This window comes from Desmodus rotundus, chromosome 7 (assembly GCF_022682495.2).
Source record: "Desmodus rotundus isolate HL8 chromosome 7, HLdesRot8A.1, whole genome shotgun sequence".
Taxonomy (NCBI): Eukaryota; Metazoa; Chordata; class Mammalia; order Chiroptera; family Phyllostomidae; genus Desmodus; species Desmodus rotundus.
The window spans coordinates 111,486,788-111,501,298 of NC_071393.1; the positions used below are offsets into that span (position 1 = coordinate 111,486,788).

The 14,511-nt window shown below is 46.2% G+C and overlaps 1 protein-coding gene across 5 annotated transcripts in view; it reads left to right on the forward strand.

The window, feature by feature from the left end:
* Positions 1–14,511, forward strand: part of RAD51B (RAD51 paralog B) — a 515,100-nt gene that overhangs the window by 292,348 nt on the left and 208,241 nt on the right. The window contains exon 8 of one of the 5 annotated variants that reach the window (XM_053928934.2): positions 1,940–3,395. The exons of the other annotated variants lie outside the window; for them this stretch is intronic. Within the exon in view, the coding sequence (XP_053784909.1) occupies positions 1,940–2,260 (321 nt within the window). The 3' untranslated portion in view covers positions 2,261–3,395. Of the gene's footprint in view, positions 1–1,939; positions 3,396–14,511 lie in introns of those variants that run through there. 5 annotated transcript variants of the gene reach the window in all.

Here is a 14,511-nt window from a genome sequence, read left to right on the forward strand (position 1 = left end):
TATGTGTGGGTATTTTAATTTCTTAACACACGGTCAGCTATTGTAGGCTACTTACTTAGACAGCCGAATGCCATTATGACAACTTTTTTACGTCTATTTAGATGGACTAGTGGTCCGATTATAGCCCTCTAATAATGATAACAACAGTAAACACACGGACAGGGCGGCTATTTGTCAGGTCCTGCGCTAACTGTTTTCCCTAACGGACCCTGTTCGTAGGACTGAGGAATCAGTGCTGGCGGTCTAGGCCAAGGCCATACGTATTGTGATTCCATGATCTCCTCTGGCTGATCTTCCTCATCCAGAAGTTTATTGTAGTAGAAATGTTCCTTTTTAGATTCATGATTATGCTTTTACTTTACAATGGCAAGTCCACGTCTCTGGCTTTTGTAATGCTTTAATCTCCTGGTTCATACATTCAGTTCACAGACATTCATAACAGTAAGCACCTCGGCATACTACACTGGAGATACATTTGTGAACAAGACATCCCCTGGGACCTGAAGTTATTCCTTACATTAGTGCTTTGCGGTTGGTGTGAGCAAAATACTTGGGAAAGCACAGAAGAAGCAGCAGACGTTTCTGCAAAGGAAACATTTGAGTTGGAACTTCAGGGACATGTAGAAATTCTCCCGACTGACAAAGGTGGGAGGAACATCATCAGTAGGGGGAATGGCATGTGTAAATGCAGAGGTGTGAGAGAGCATAGCATGTTTAGGGTACAGTAAGACATTTTAAAAAATGGGGTTGTGGCAAAAAAGTGAGCTGAAGGAGGAGGTTAAGCTGGGGTAAGATCGTGATGGGCCTTGTATAGCACACTAAGGCATTATCCTGTAAGCACTGAAGGAGGAGGCTTATGGAGGTTCCTAAGGAAAAATAACTTCATTTGATTATGTTTTCAGAAGGGAATTCTGTTGATAGTGTGGGGTGGGAGAAAAGAGTCCCGCTAGAAAGCTATTGCATAGTCTAGAAGTGGTAGTAGCAGGGGCAGAGTTACAGGGCGTAGATTAGACATGCACCTTAGAAGTCAAATGGGCAGACCACAGTGACTGGTTGGATACGGGGGTTGATGTTCGGATGATGCCCAGGTTAGGGACTCAGGTGAGCCTTGGAGAATGATGAGGTCACTTTGTGACATGATGAGTTGAAGTAAAGGTGCTAATGAGATGGGACATTCCAGGGAGAAGTCCCGTAGGCAATCATAGTATGGGTCCAGAAAGAGATCAGTTGAGAAGTACTGGAAGCATTGGAAGCTGGTTGTATCGATTAAACAGAAGAGAAAGGGGGCCAAGGACAGCAGAGGGTGTGTTCTGTTTAAGAGTGTGGATCAGGAATCGCTTCAGACCCTGGAGAGAGAGTTTTAAGAATCACTGACTGGGTATTTCACAACCGTGTTTGTTGTCTCTGTGGCAGAACACACTCTGGAGTTTGTTATATCCCTACATGTGATTCATGTATTTCGTAACGAGGTTGGGAGCTGCAGTCAAAGGCTTACAGGACACTGACCCTACTAGGCCACCATCTGAGTGTGCTGCTTTGGGAGGAGTCGGAGAGCCACTCTCGGAGACATGTTCCCACTCGGCTTTCCCTGGCTGACCTGGATTCCAAGTGACTGCTGGCTCGGTGGGGATTTGCAGACATCTGCACAAAAGGAGTGTCGTTTGTATGCAGCCCCTTAACTAACTGTACAATCTGTTCCTTATGTCTCTGAGAAAGCATCCAAATCAATTCTCCAGTACTTGCTTATTTTCAAGGACACCTGTATGACCCTTCATCAAGTCAGCTGACCCCTCCCCCTTTTATTCACCTGCTGTTTCAATTATGTGAGCAGTGATATATCTGCCTCTAAACTCCCTGCCCTGGGAAATTTCTGGAGGGGAGAAGTATTGGAAAAAATATGCTGCTTTCCAGCCAACTCGGGGATTTAAATCTCTTCCAGCCCACAGAACACCTGGACTCCAGTGTCTATTCCCTCCTGACTCTGGAAGAACGAGCTGCTCTTGAACTGGCGCTCGTAAGCACACTGGGAAACGCTGGGTGTGTTTCCTCCTGCTGTCCGCCGAAGCAGTGCAACGTAAACAATTCCAACAGTGCAGAGCCGGTTTCCGCACCACGAGAGGGGCCAGCAGGGTACTGGGACTGGGAGCCTGGTTTCAATGCCGTGTGCATAACCGCCTTGTGCAGGCTGCTGGGGCCACCTCCCTCACAAACGCCACACTTGCCGTCTGGGACTTCCACTCTGGTGTCACACTGCCCCTAACTTCGAGTGCCTTACACCTAGGAGGCTTCTGATAAGTGTTTGTCAACCGGTTGGATTTTCTAAGGTGTGGAAGTAACTTAATATGTTATACAAAGGCCTCTGAGGTCCTCCAGGGCAGTCAGCTTTACTAACGGCAACAAAAAGTGACCCAAGGTCATGAGTTGGCTATCAAGGGATCCTCTGGCCCACAGACATATTTTACTTACCTTTCTCAATGATGTCGTTAAGAAAGTGTGAATTCAGTGGCAGTGTTAAAACACTGAGAGGTGTAAAAATCCAGGTTTCTGACTTCTCTTGAAACATGGAAGATCCGGCAACATTGGGCTGCATTCTCTCAGGCTGACAATTCTGACTCCTTTAGAGTGGGCATGCCCCTCCCATTTGTCAAGGTCACACATGACCCACCCCACTCATATATGTTGCTCCTATAGGCTTTTCTTTGTAGGCTCTACTAGCAAAATTATTTAGAACACGTACAAATTAGCATGATGTTTCAGAAACATTTGTAACAGTTTTATTGAAATATAATTCACATACCATAAAATTCATTAGTTTCTGGATTTCTCAAAAGAAACCTTGTAGGCAAGAAGGGGCTGAAAAGAAGTATATGAAGTTATGAAAGGCAAGGACCTACATCCAAGATTACTCTATCCAGCAAAACTATCATTTATAATGGAAGGGCAGATAGAGTCCTTCCCAGATAAGATAAAGTTAAAGGAGTTCATGATTACTAATCCCTTAAGAAATGTTAAAGGGACTTAAATAAGAAGTAGAAGAAGGTCAAAAACTATGAACAGTAAAATGACAACAAACTCATAACTATCAACCACTGAACCTAAAAAATAAAAGCAAAAACTAAGCAAACAACTGGAACAAGAACAGAATCAGAGAAATGGAGATCACAAGGAAGGTTATCAGTGGGGAGGTGGAGGGAAAGAATGTGGGGTGGGGGAAGGTACAAGGAATAAGAAGCATAACTGGTAGGCATAAAATAGACAGAGGGAGGTTAAGAATAGTATAGGAAACAGAGAAGCCAAAGAACTTATGTGTACAACCCATGGACATGAACTAAGAGGGTGGGGAATGCTGGAGGATGGGTGGGGTGCAGGGCGGAGGGGAGGTAAAGGAGAGAAAAAAATTGGGACCATTGTAATAGCATAATCAATAAAATATGTATTTTTTAAAAGAAAAAAAATCATTAGTTTCTGGTGTATTTAGTGTTGCACAACTATTACCACTGTCAAATTCCAGAGCGTTTTCACCCCAAAAAGAAATCTGAACTCGTTAGCAGTCACTTCCTGTTCCTTCCCTTCATACCGTTCCTCCCCCCTAGACAACCACTAATCTACTTTCTGTCTCTATGGATTTGGGCTATTTCTGCTTTGTAGCTCTTATAAATCAGGCTGCTATGAACGTTTGTACACAAGTTTTGGCAAGTTGAGACCACTGAGCTTGGTCTCAGCTCTTACCCCAGGCCGTGCCAGGTAATGCAGCGTATTCCCGGTTTATGGTTTGTGGAGTCCTCGTGAGCGGGATTAGTGCCTCCTAAGGGACACCCCAGGGAACGCTCTTGCTCCTTCCACCACATGAGGGCACAACGAGAAGATGGTAGTCTGCAGCAGGGGGGAGGGTTCTCACCAGAGCCCGACTGCACCAACACCCTGACTTCGGACTTCCCAGCCTCCACAACTGTGAAAAGTTTCTGTTGTTTGCAAGCCACCCAGTTAATGGTCCTTTGTGAGGGCAGCCTGAACAGACTAAGACAATGACCTTCCACAGAGGGAGGCAGTTGGCCTGCTCCAGGCTCAGGTGCTGCGTCTGCTCAAGAAGACGGGCTTTTTCGTACTCATTTCCCCGCGCTGAGCCCAGGACCCTGCTCCCGTGCCTGACTTTGATACCCGGTTTTCTTCTTTTGTCCCTGCTCTCTTCTTTCACTCTTTCTCTCCCCCACCCATCAGCGCAGCCTGGTGGCACCCATGCCATCCTGAGACTCCGGAACCTCCTTTATTGTCACCACGAACCACAAGAACCACATGAGGCCTCTTGGTCCAGCAGAATCTGACATAATTACCAGATGTTCCACCAGTCTCATTCCAATAGCCTCTTCCATTGTCCCCTCAAATATACTTGACTGGCAAGGTTTTTAGTTGAGAAAATTTGGCCACCGTAAGTGTAATTGAATATCTGAATTAAAAAACGAAAGGTCTCAGGTTGGATGTGAAAAAGCCACATTAGCCACACTGTTCGTCATTTTTATGTAGTCTACCCAGAAGGCCACATCTGACCACAGGCACATCCACATGGGCATCTGGAGCGAGAGACCTTGTCACAGAGTGTGACACTGAAGTTGTCCAGGAATCCCCAGCCCCCCTTTGCCAGCAGCAGTGGCGTTTATAGGGCCCCCTCATTGCCCTGGGGGCCGTATCTGCAATAATAAAGACTGCCTCGCATCTTCCGTTTCCCTCATCTCAGAACAGACCTCGTGGAGCACTTAGAGCCCCAGCCCCTGCCCATTCCATCTGTAATGAGAGGGATGACCTAAAACAGCACCTTTCGCCCAGGGTCTGGAAGCCTTTGCCAGCCTCAACTCCACTCTTCCACACACAGCCACTGCGGGAAGGACAGACCGTCAACAGGAACTTCTGGTGCCGGTCTGGTCAGGGAAGCCGGGGAGAGAAAGATGGTATGCAGTAGCCTTTTTCCCTCGGCCGTTATGACTTAAAGATCCTGTGGTTGTCCTGTGTACTTCTTCTCCAGTGTACATGTAATCAGTACTTTTTACTTACCCAATCTTTTGTTAGAAGTGCTTTACTCATCAGTTGCCTGGAGGTAAACGGTGATAAAGGAGGATTATTTCTCTAACTGAAGAAGTTGGAGGTTTCAACTGGCATGGAACTTGCTCTTTATGGTGAATCACTGGTAGAATGAGATAAAGTGTCCAGAGTACAAAAGGCCACTTGTTCCCCTGCAGCCTGATATTTGTTCCTGCCTCTGCCTTCATTTACTTTTCAAGGAAACAGGTCGTATTCCCAGACCCATCCTAACTCACGCGTAGGTAATGCCAGAACTCAAGTACTTTATTTAACCCACGGGAACTTGCCTTGTTCTTTCTTTCTGAAGACTTGCAGAACTGTTTTCTATTTCTCCAGCTTAAGCTATGAGAGAAAGAAAGGTTGCCTTATCTTGTTTGTAGGATGGGAAGAAGCTGAGAAGGAAAAAGGAAGGGACTAGCATTGGCTTAGCTGTGCTCGTCATTAAAATAAAGCCCGTTTTTGCCATGACGTGCCTGCTGAGAAGAGCAATTCCAGGGAGCGCACCGTCTGTGCTTGTTTATCGCTTGTTCCATTAACCTGCAGCTCGTGGTATATTGGTGTGGCTTTAACCCCAGAGACCCACCAGGGCCTGTTCTCTGACATCTTTGTGTCCCTTTCCCTTTAAAATGCTGCTCTGGTACATTGACAAACCCAAATTGCATGTTCTTCCCTCTTGTAAGCTGCTATTCAGGATCACAGCTTAGCATCAAACAAACTTCTTTTTCTCTCCATTTTTTTCTTTTTCTTTGTTGTGAGAAAAATATATTTATGCTCTTTTTAAATTATCAGTCATATGCCATGATAAAATATTTGGTTTGTCATTTTGGTTAAGTTTAATAAATATAGGTTCCGTTTACATTTAAATTCTTTTGGTTCTCAGATTTTATTGTTTTTAAACTTGTACTTTGTGCCTGCTTCTCCCAACCGCACCCCAGTCGGTCAGCTCAAGTGTAAACACCCCGCCATTCAAAATGCCGTCACATGGTCCCCCTGCCCAAGCATGGCTCCCTCTTCATGAATCCTGGAGTCAGACTGACCAAGTCGGTAGCCCATCACTTCTGAGCTGTGCAACCCCGGGCACACACTGCCTCAGTCTCACTTTCTGACAAAGCGCTCTGGGTTGTCATCAGGATCACATGACCTCGTCGTGTCCGCCCCATCTCCAGGCTTCTCCCACTTGGGTCTACCCCACACACAGCTGGCAGGAGTCCTTCAGTTTGTCGGGGGTCAGCTTGTCTCAGCCTGGCCATACCTTGTCTCTGAGCTTCTCTGGTCCCCGCCCCGCTGTGCCTTGGCACCCGAGGTCCTTCCAGGCTAGCCCGCACTGCCCTTCCCAGCCTGCTCCACCGCACCTCCGCATAAACCCCCAACCTTCGGCCGGCCTGGGCTCATCGTTCCCTGACGATGCACGTGTTTCTTCATGTCCCACGCAACTTAGTCTATCCTGTCTGCCCAGGATGAGTTCCTTTTCTCGTCTTTACTCGTCAGAAATCCCATCAACCTTCAAGGTACCCTCCATAGCCATCCTAACTAGGGAGCGGTGGGAGGTGACCTCCAACCTCTGAACTCCTGGATAGTCTGTGCATGGGTGGTTTGTTTAGCACGTCTTGTTTCTCCTTCTCGTTTGTGAGCTGCATGAAGGCAGGAAGTGTGCGTTTTCTTACACACCACTGCTTAATAAATATTTGCTGAACGAATAGGTACTAAAGCCTCCTTTGTCGCCTCTTTGTGTCCTCGGTTTGAATATAATCATTTCCTCTAATGTGACGTCAGAGGAGAGGAGAGTATAGATGCAGTCAGGATCTTGCCTCACTTCATCAACATACACTTTCTGAGTACCTGCTCAATGTTAGGAACTGTGCTAATTGTTCCGGTTAAATTAGTAACTACAGCTACGATTTATCATTTATTTCCTAGGTGCCAGGTACCATGCTGAACAAACACTTTTCACATGACCTCAATACGCATGACAAATTTAAGAGAAAAGTATGATCATGTAAATAAGCTACAGGCCCGAGAAGTTAGCAACTGGCTCAGGGTTACCCATCCAGTCAGCAGCGATGGAGCCAGGAGTTGAACCCAGGATGCAGCCCCCAAACCTGTGCTCTTCACCAGCTAAATAAGACACACATCTTCCCGCCGTCCCTTCCACAGGCCACATTTGTTCCCGCTCGGGACCCTTGTGCCTACAACAGTCCCCACACCTGACGGAATGCTGTCACCCCTGTGTTCACATAGCTGGCACGTGTCATCGTTCAAGCCTTGGTTAGAGAGTCGTCTTCTAGAGAGACTTCCCTGAACTCCCGGCTAAAGTAGCACTCCACTCCCCTGACCTCCGCCCTACACTCTACCCCAACCACCCCGCTCTATTTTCTTCTGGGCATTTATTACTGTCTGTCTAGGTCACATTTACTTGTGTATATATTCGTTGTCTGTTTTCTCCTGCCAGGATTGAAGCCCTACAAGAGTAGAGGTTTATTCACTACTGAATTCTCAGTATGTAGAATAGGCCCTGCAACGTAATAGGTGCTTCATAAATATTTGTTGCATGTTAAATGAATGGGCGAATTGTTGAGCAGATAACTGTTTCAGGTTGGGTTCCGCAAAAGCAGAGACTGAGGTGGACTCTGGGGTGCAAGATGTTGTAGGGATCAGCCCTGTGAAAGGCAGCGAGAGGAGTGGGTTGAGCAGAGGGAGGGACTGAGTTGTGATACAGACTCAACAGAGCTTCAGCCAGCCCTGCGGCAAGTTAGTTCTAGAGCAAATAAAAATAAAAAACTTAAAAAGCCACCCACTAGACTAATGAAGAACTAGCATTAATTATAGTTCATAATCAGGTTCACGCTAGAACTTGCCGTGGACTTTATATCCACCCCCTTCTGGAAGGACAGGGCCTTGGGCTAGGAGGCCCTCGAACACTGAGGCTGACCCTGAAGGGGCTGAGATGGGAGGCCCCCTGCTGACCGTACTCCCCAGAGCTGGACGGTTAGTTCTTCCTGGAAAGGGCCTTTTCACAGCACTTTCAGTACCTACCAGCTGAGACACGACCGTAAGTAGTGGGTACCTCATGCATTATTCTCCCTGTTATTAATTTAAGATGTAGTTTTCAGAATTAATTTACATCTAAGAGCTGGGACTATTTATACCAGAAATTTTTAAGCAAATCAGTACTTGCTGCCTACAAATCACTCATTGCTTTGATTCACATATGATAATCAGTGACGTTTCTTTTTTTTCTTTTTCTGTTTTGTAGCCACAATATTTGGTATTATAATTTCTGGAAATGCACCAAACACTTCCCCTGAGCTACTACCCCTGTTTTCTAGTTAACGATGTATCTTCAGGATTATTACATTTTTAACCTTTGAGAGTTTCAGTAAACTGAAGTTTCTTTTTTTTCCCCTGTATAATATTGTTCAGATTTTTTTCTTATATTTTGTAAACCTTTAGGCAAAACCTTTAGGCAAAAGAACAATTTTTAGCATATTACTTCATATTTTTAGTAGTCTATCTTTTTTGTTAAGTCATTTAGCATGTAAAAATTATTGAGTAACATTACTTCTAAATTGTCATGGTTGGTGTTATTTTGTATTTTCAAAGGTGCAGGGGTGTCCAAACTTTTGGCATCTCTGTGCCACACTGGAAGAAGAAGAGTTGTCTTGGGCCACATATTAAATATGTTGCAACACATAATCACCAAAAAATCTCATAATATTTTAAGTACATGTATGATTTTGGGTCAGGCCGCAGGTTAGACAGCCTTGGCTAGAGCTTGCTCAGTTTTTTAAAAATTTTATTTATTGATTTTTTAAGAGAAAGAGGGGAAAGGAGAGACAGAGGCCGAGAGAGAGAGAGAGAGAAAGAGAGAGAGAGAAACATTAATTTGTTGTTTCACTTAGCTATGCATTCATTGGTTGATTGTTGTATGTGTCCTAACTAGGGATCGAACCCACAACCCTGGCATATTGGGACAATGCTCTAACCAACTGAGCTACCCGGCTAGGGAAATCTTGCTCAGTCTTTTCCTTCCTTGGGGACTTCAGTTTCCCTTTGTGTATTTGTTTATAGCTCTGCTGTGGGCATGGTTTGGAACCTTGGTATTTATAGCTTCAGCTGCTCGATAGTAATTGACACAGTGCACATCTGGGGCCCGTGTGCCGTCCACACACGGACACACACTACCTGACGACTCAGAGAGACTGTAGTGAACCCCTTTGTCCTGGGGTATCCTGCAGGTCCTGCGTACAGTGTTGGTCTGTCCTCCTTCGACACGGGCCTGACAGCACTGACTGTTGGGAACAACTGACCTTTGATTCTTGCTGGCATTTCATCACCATGGGTGCATCCCAGTGTAATTATGTGTTGATCTGTAATCAACAGGGGCTTCCTCTCATTTCATTTTCTGCTTACTTTATCCTCTCCTGTTCTGGAAATCTCCAGGATCATCAATTTCCATTCCTCAGACAGGTTTCCTTTCACACAGGCCTGTTTCCAATCTGTTTCTTTTGTATTCACTTACTCTGTCCACCCATGTTATCCGTTCAAAAACAAACAAAACAAAAATGCTGATGTGTTGATGGCTTCTATCTAAAACGTTATGGAAAGAACTATTTATGTTATTACTGTTGCTATGAATTGGTTCAGTGGCCAACATCTCTCTGCTCTATAAGACGTGCTTGACCTTAAAAGAAAAAAAGTCTTAACCAGAATCTTCACGGAGGTCTGCTTTGGCTATAATAAGTATTCATCAAAAACATAGAAGCTGCACTTCCTAGGAAATGGAGGCTTTTTCCTGTATTTGGGAGTGGTAAAGGACACACCCAAGAACTTGGAACAGATACAGCGTTGGCAGACAAACAAAAGATCTGTAGAGCAGGACTTCCTTTTTATTCCCCGAGCTCTCGCTCCCATTGTCTCCGAGAAGATGGGGCAAATACCCAGACAGAAGCTGCTTCAGTATTGTCTTTTATTGATAGGCTGCTTGTGTTCAGTGGTTCCTCCGGCCCATAGTGCCTGTTGGACAGTTGGAGGCCTTTTGAAGCCATTGTATTGTTAGAGAATAATTAGGGTGAATGAAGCAGGGGGTAGGGGTTAACAACAATTCTTTGTTGCAAGCAATTGCTAGTCTTGGCATCAGTATTGGTAACAAGGCCAATCTACTGGAAGGAACCTAAACAAAAGATGGAAAGGTTGCGGTTGGTTTGTCTAATCCATCCAGCAGACCCACCCATGCGTGGCCATTGTGCCCTGCGAGCTCTCTGGAAATGCCTTTGGTCACACTGCATTCCAAGCCACGGGGTGGGTGATCTCGGGGCGGTCTCGTACATGGATTTCCTAGAATGCTTCCCATGGCCAAAAAGGGGATGCACAGGTGTTGCCTTGGCAATTAATCGGCATACTTCATAAAGAAAATAATCTCCTAATGTTTGGGTAGAGGCATGAGGGCTGTATGAAAGGCTCGTGGTCTCTGCCTTTGAAGGAGGAGTTGGAGAATGCCCTGACACAAAAGAACTGAGATGTGCTGATTGACACCAAGGTGAAGACACCTAGGCAGAACCATGACCCGGGTCCTCATTGTTTCCTCCGTCTTCTCTAGGCCAGTCAGTCCCTGTCCTGGTCCCAGGGCGCCCTGATTCTACTTCTGTTGTGATCTAGAGAGGATCCCCAGCCAGGGTGGGGTCTGGCAAACCGGGTGGCTATACATTCCATACTTTATCAGAGTGCTTCTTACTGGAAGGCTTTGCAAACTGTCCCCCCTCGCCAACTTGGAAGTGGAGGTAGGCACGTCTCCGAGGAGATTTTCGACCTTAGACACACGTCCCCGAAGGGTGAATTCCTGCTCTCCCATGGTGACTAGGGCTCTAATTCCACAGCCTAATTTACATCAAGGATGACTTAACATTCGAAATCTCAAGCCGGGAATGTTCAAGATTGATATTAGACTCTGAGCAGTGAGGCAGAGGCCGGTTCACCTGCGTCTCATTTTCAGAGCGTACCCACTGTCCCGGGTGTGTGAGGACTGGTAGGGCTGTCAGGGAGCAGGGGGGGGGCGAGACGTGGCGGAGGGGAAGGCAACAGCAGTGTGCTTATTTTCAGTTTGTCAGCTGCTCTGGAAAACTGCCAAAATGAATGAGATACAACAAGCCTTCGGGGCTGTTGTAAGCCAAGGAGAGGCAAGGCTTTTAAAAGGCTCTGTGGAATTTAGACTTAAAGTTTCATGTGTATTTTGGTTTGGGGGCAAAAGTGAAATCACTGAACTTTCCCCAGGAAAACGTGTTAGCTCCCAGGAACACACAGTGGGCCCTTAGCTCTCCGGACAGAGTCTTGAGTTAGAGAAAATAATTCAGTACCTTTCCACATAGCCTTCTGGCTCTGTTTGGCCAGTGGAAAAAGATTGATGAGAATCCTGATTACATCTGTCTCCATGGCCTCCAGCAGATTATTGGAAAGGCCTGACAAAATCCTTTTGATACAGGGGGTGGAAGTTCCAGGAGATGGGGGAAGGGAAAGGAGTCAGTCCTCCTGGCTAAATGTGCCAGGATGTATACAAACAGCAGGCGGGGAGATGGAGCAAAGCTAAGCATTTTTACAGGACTAGGGTCTGGCATCATCCTAAGGGACAGGGATTCTGGGGCGTTTCAAACAGGAGCTTGATATGGAAGAAGAGCGTGCAAGCCCCGTGCAGCTGTGGTTTCCGAAAGGGAAACCAACGGCTGGGATTTTCGGGGCATGGGTTGCATCCTTTATTGGCACTCGTGTTCCAAGGTTGATTCTTCTGCAGTGTGACTTTGGTCAGGAAAACTCCAGGCTGTTTTTGCTGCACTCTCAAGTAATGTTGACATTTGTAGGGAGAGAGGAAATCTGGATAAATAGAACTCCTTTCTTGGCGTTGTTAAAAATATTACTAAAAAGAGCAAAGGGTGTTTTCAGAGCTAAAGTCAAGTCTTTCTTTGGGATTTTGAAAGCTGAGGTAGGTGGCTGGGTAAGCATTTTCTTGCAGTCTTTCCCCCGCTCCTTTTTTTTTCTTCCTTTTTCTCTTTTCTTTCTTCCTTTCTCTTTCTTTTCTTTTTTCTTTTTTTAAGCTCACACTGGTTTCTGAGCAGCTTAAACAGATTCCGATGGAAGACACCAACCCACCCACCCTACAGCAACCGGCTCTCCTGCAGCTGTCCTTCCTACCTTGTGGCTGAGAATTTATACGACCTCTAGGACTTTTCTGGAGAATTACACTAAAGCTAGTCTGACACGATCTTTGAATTTTCCTTGAGTTTTGCGGAAGAACAACTTTTCATCACAGAACTGGGAGGAGCAGTTGTTTAATTTACCCCCTACTTTTTGCACATTCAGAAACTGAAATTGAGAGTTCAGCGGCTCGCCTGAAGTTCATCAGCTTAACTGGCGTGGGAACAGAATGAAAAGCTCCTGTTTCCTGATGCCTGGTTTATTATCACAGTGTAGGTTCTGCCCACAAGAAGGAAAGTTCAGTTCAGGTTCTCTGTGACCTTAAGAACTTGGGCGAATCTATCAATTTTAGTAGAAACAGCTAATCAAGATAGCCTTATCATTTTTCAACAGGACCTAATTTTAGGGAGAAACATTTGGAATAATTTTTGCATATGTTGCGTGACCATTTTCCCATTTCCTAGTTCTTTCGCCATAAAAGCGCTTCTTCGAGAATGAACACTGGCACTCCAGGACAAGTTCACTTCGCAAACTTGGGCCTTTACACAGAGGGCCACGCACATGTAAGGGACAGCCGTAACCCGGAGCAGGGGACAACAGAGTGGAACGGTCTTCATGGTGCTTTGGAGCTGACAGAATGCCTTCCCACGCACCGTCTAGATGATGCTCACACAGCTGCGAGAGCAGGGAGACAGGTCTAAGCACAGCTCGGAGGTACTGAGCAGCTCACCCAGCAGAGCTCGGAAGCCCCTGAACAGGGACTCAAACCCAGGCTTTGACTCTAAGCCTGCAGCTTCTTTCATTACCTGCCTCCTGCTGCACTGGCTACAGAAGTGATAAGGCCTTGTATAGCAATCCCTGCCTCTGGGTTTACTTTTGTCTCTCTTCTGAAGGGCAGCAACTGCGATGGCTCCATTTCCCTGTCCAGCTCCAGGTGGTTTCACTTCCTGGAATGTGTTATTCTATTATTCTATTATTGTGTTTGTGGTATTTACCTTCCATGGAGGGGCCAGGCCTTTTAAAAATCATTAAGGTGGGTTTTTGAGGTTATACTCGTTTCTCCTTCACATCCTCAGCTTCAGACCTAATGCTCTGGCTTCCCTTCAGAGAAGGGCTGTTGTAATTGTTGGCGGTGTCTCCCCAGGCTGCCAGCATAAATGCGGTGTCTCCCCGGGCTGCCAGCATAAATGAAGGATGTTCTTTTTTAGAAAGAAAAAAAAATACAATTTAGCAGTGTTCTTGATTCTTTTCACTTGTGTAACAAGCAGTATTTTTGAAGATGTTACTGGTTTATTTTCATGCGTAACACTAGGTGGCGGAATAGTTACACCGCAAAGAATGCTACCCTTTGTTCCTCGCTACTCCCAGAGCGGGGACAGAATAGTCAGGCAGAAACCATCTGGGGCCGCAAAGATCGGAGCGGCCAACCTGGCCAATATTTTCTTGACAGGGAACTGGCTGCAGTGATTCTAAAACATATGCTTCCAAGACACTGTCTTTAAGATTTTCCTCTTTCTTTCTTTTCTCCCCCCAGCTCGCCAGCATTTTAATTTTTCTGCGCCATTGCACCCGTGTAGCAGAGGGCAGGCAGGGCCTGCAGGCAGCTGCTTTGAAACAGCAGATTGGGAGGGATGCGCCCAGTGGCGCTGGCACTCTTGCCCTTTGTGCTGGTGGGTCATGGAAAGTGCGGGAAAGGCCTGAGCTCTTGCCCCGAGTGGCGTCAGGCGCTCTAGGCAGAGGCACGGCAGGGGCTGAGCGGGTGGGCTTGAAGGTGCTGGCCTCCCTAACTCAGGTAGACACAACGGGTTTTTGTTTTTCCTGACCGTGGCACACAGCTCGCGAGCTGGTTTAGAGACACTGCTGCGTAGGCTGTGGGACATGGCCTCCAGTTTCTTTTCCCGGTGACTTACTGGTGTCTCAGTCCCCAGCTCCCAGCGCGTCTGTTAGCCTGGATGCCTCACGTGCCACAGGGCGCACTACGGCTAAGTAAAGCCACAGCTCCAGTTGTGTCCTTTCCTGTCATGGCGACTGTGAACTTGGGATGTGGAAATACTTCTTTGGCTATTTGCTGAAAAGGAAAAGAGTAGCATTAACTCAAAGCAGTGCACACACAGGAATCGTGGTGATGCTCTAAGTGTGCTCTAGTTCAGGAACTCCAGTAAAAAACCGAGTCTGCGTGTATAAAGTTGGTCAAACAAAAAGAGTTTATTTCAATTACAAAAGCATTCTTTGCTTTACAACTAGAACCACAATCGG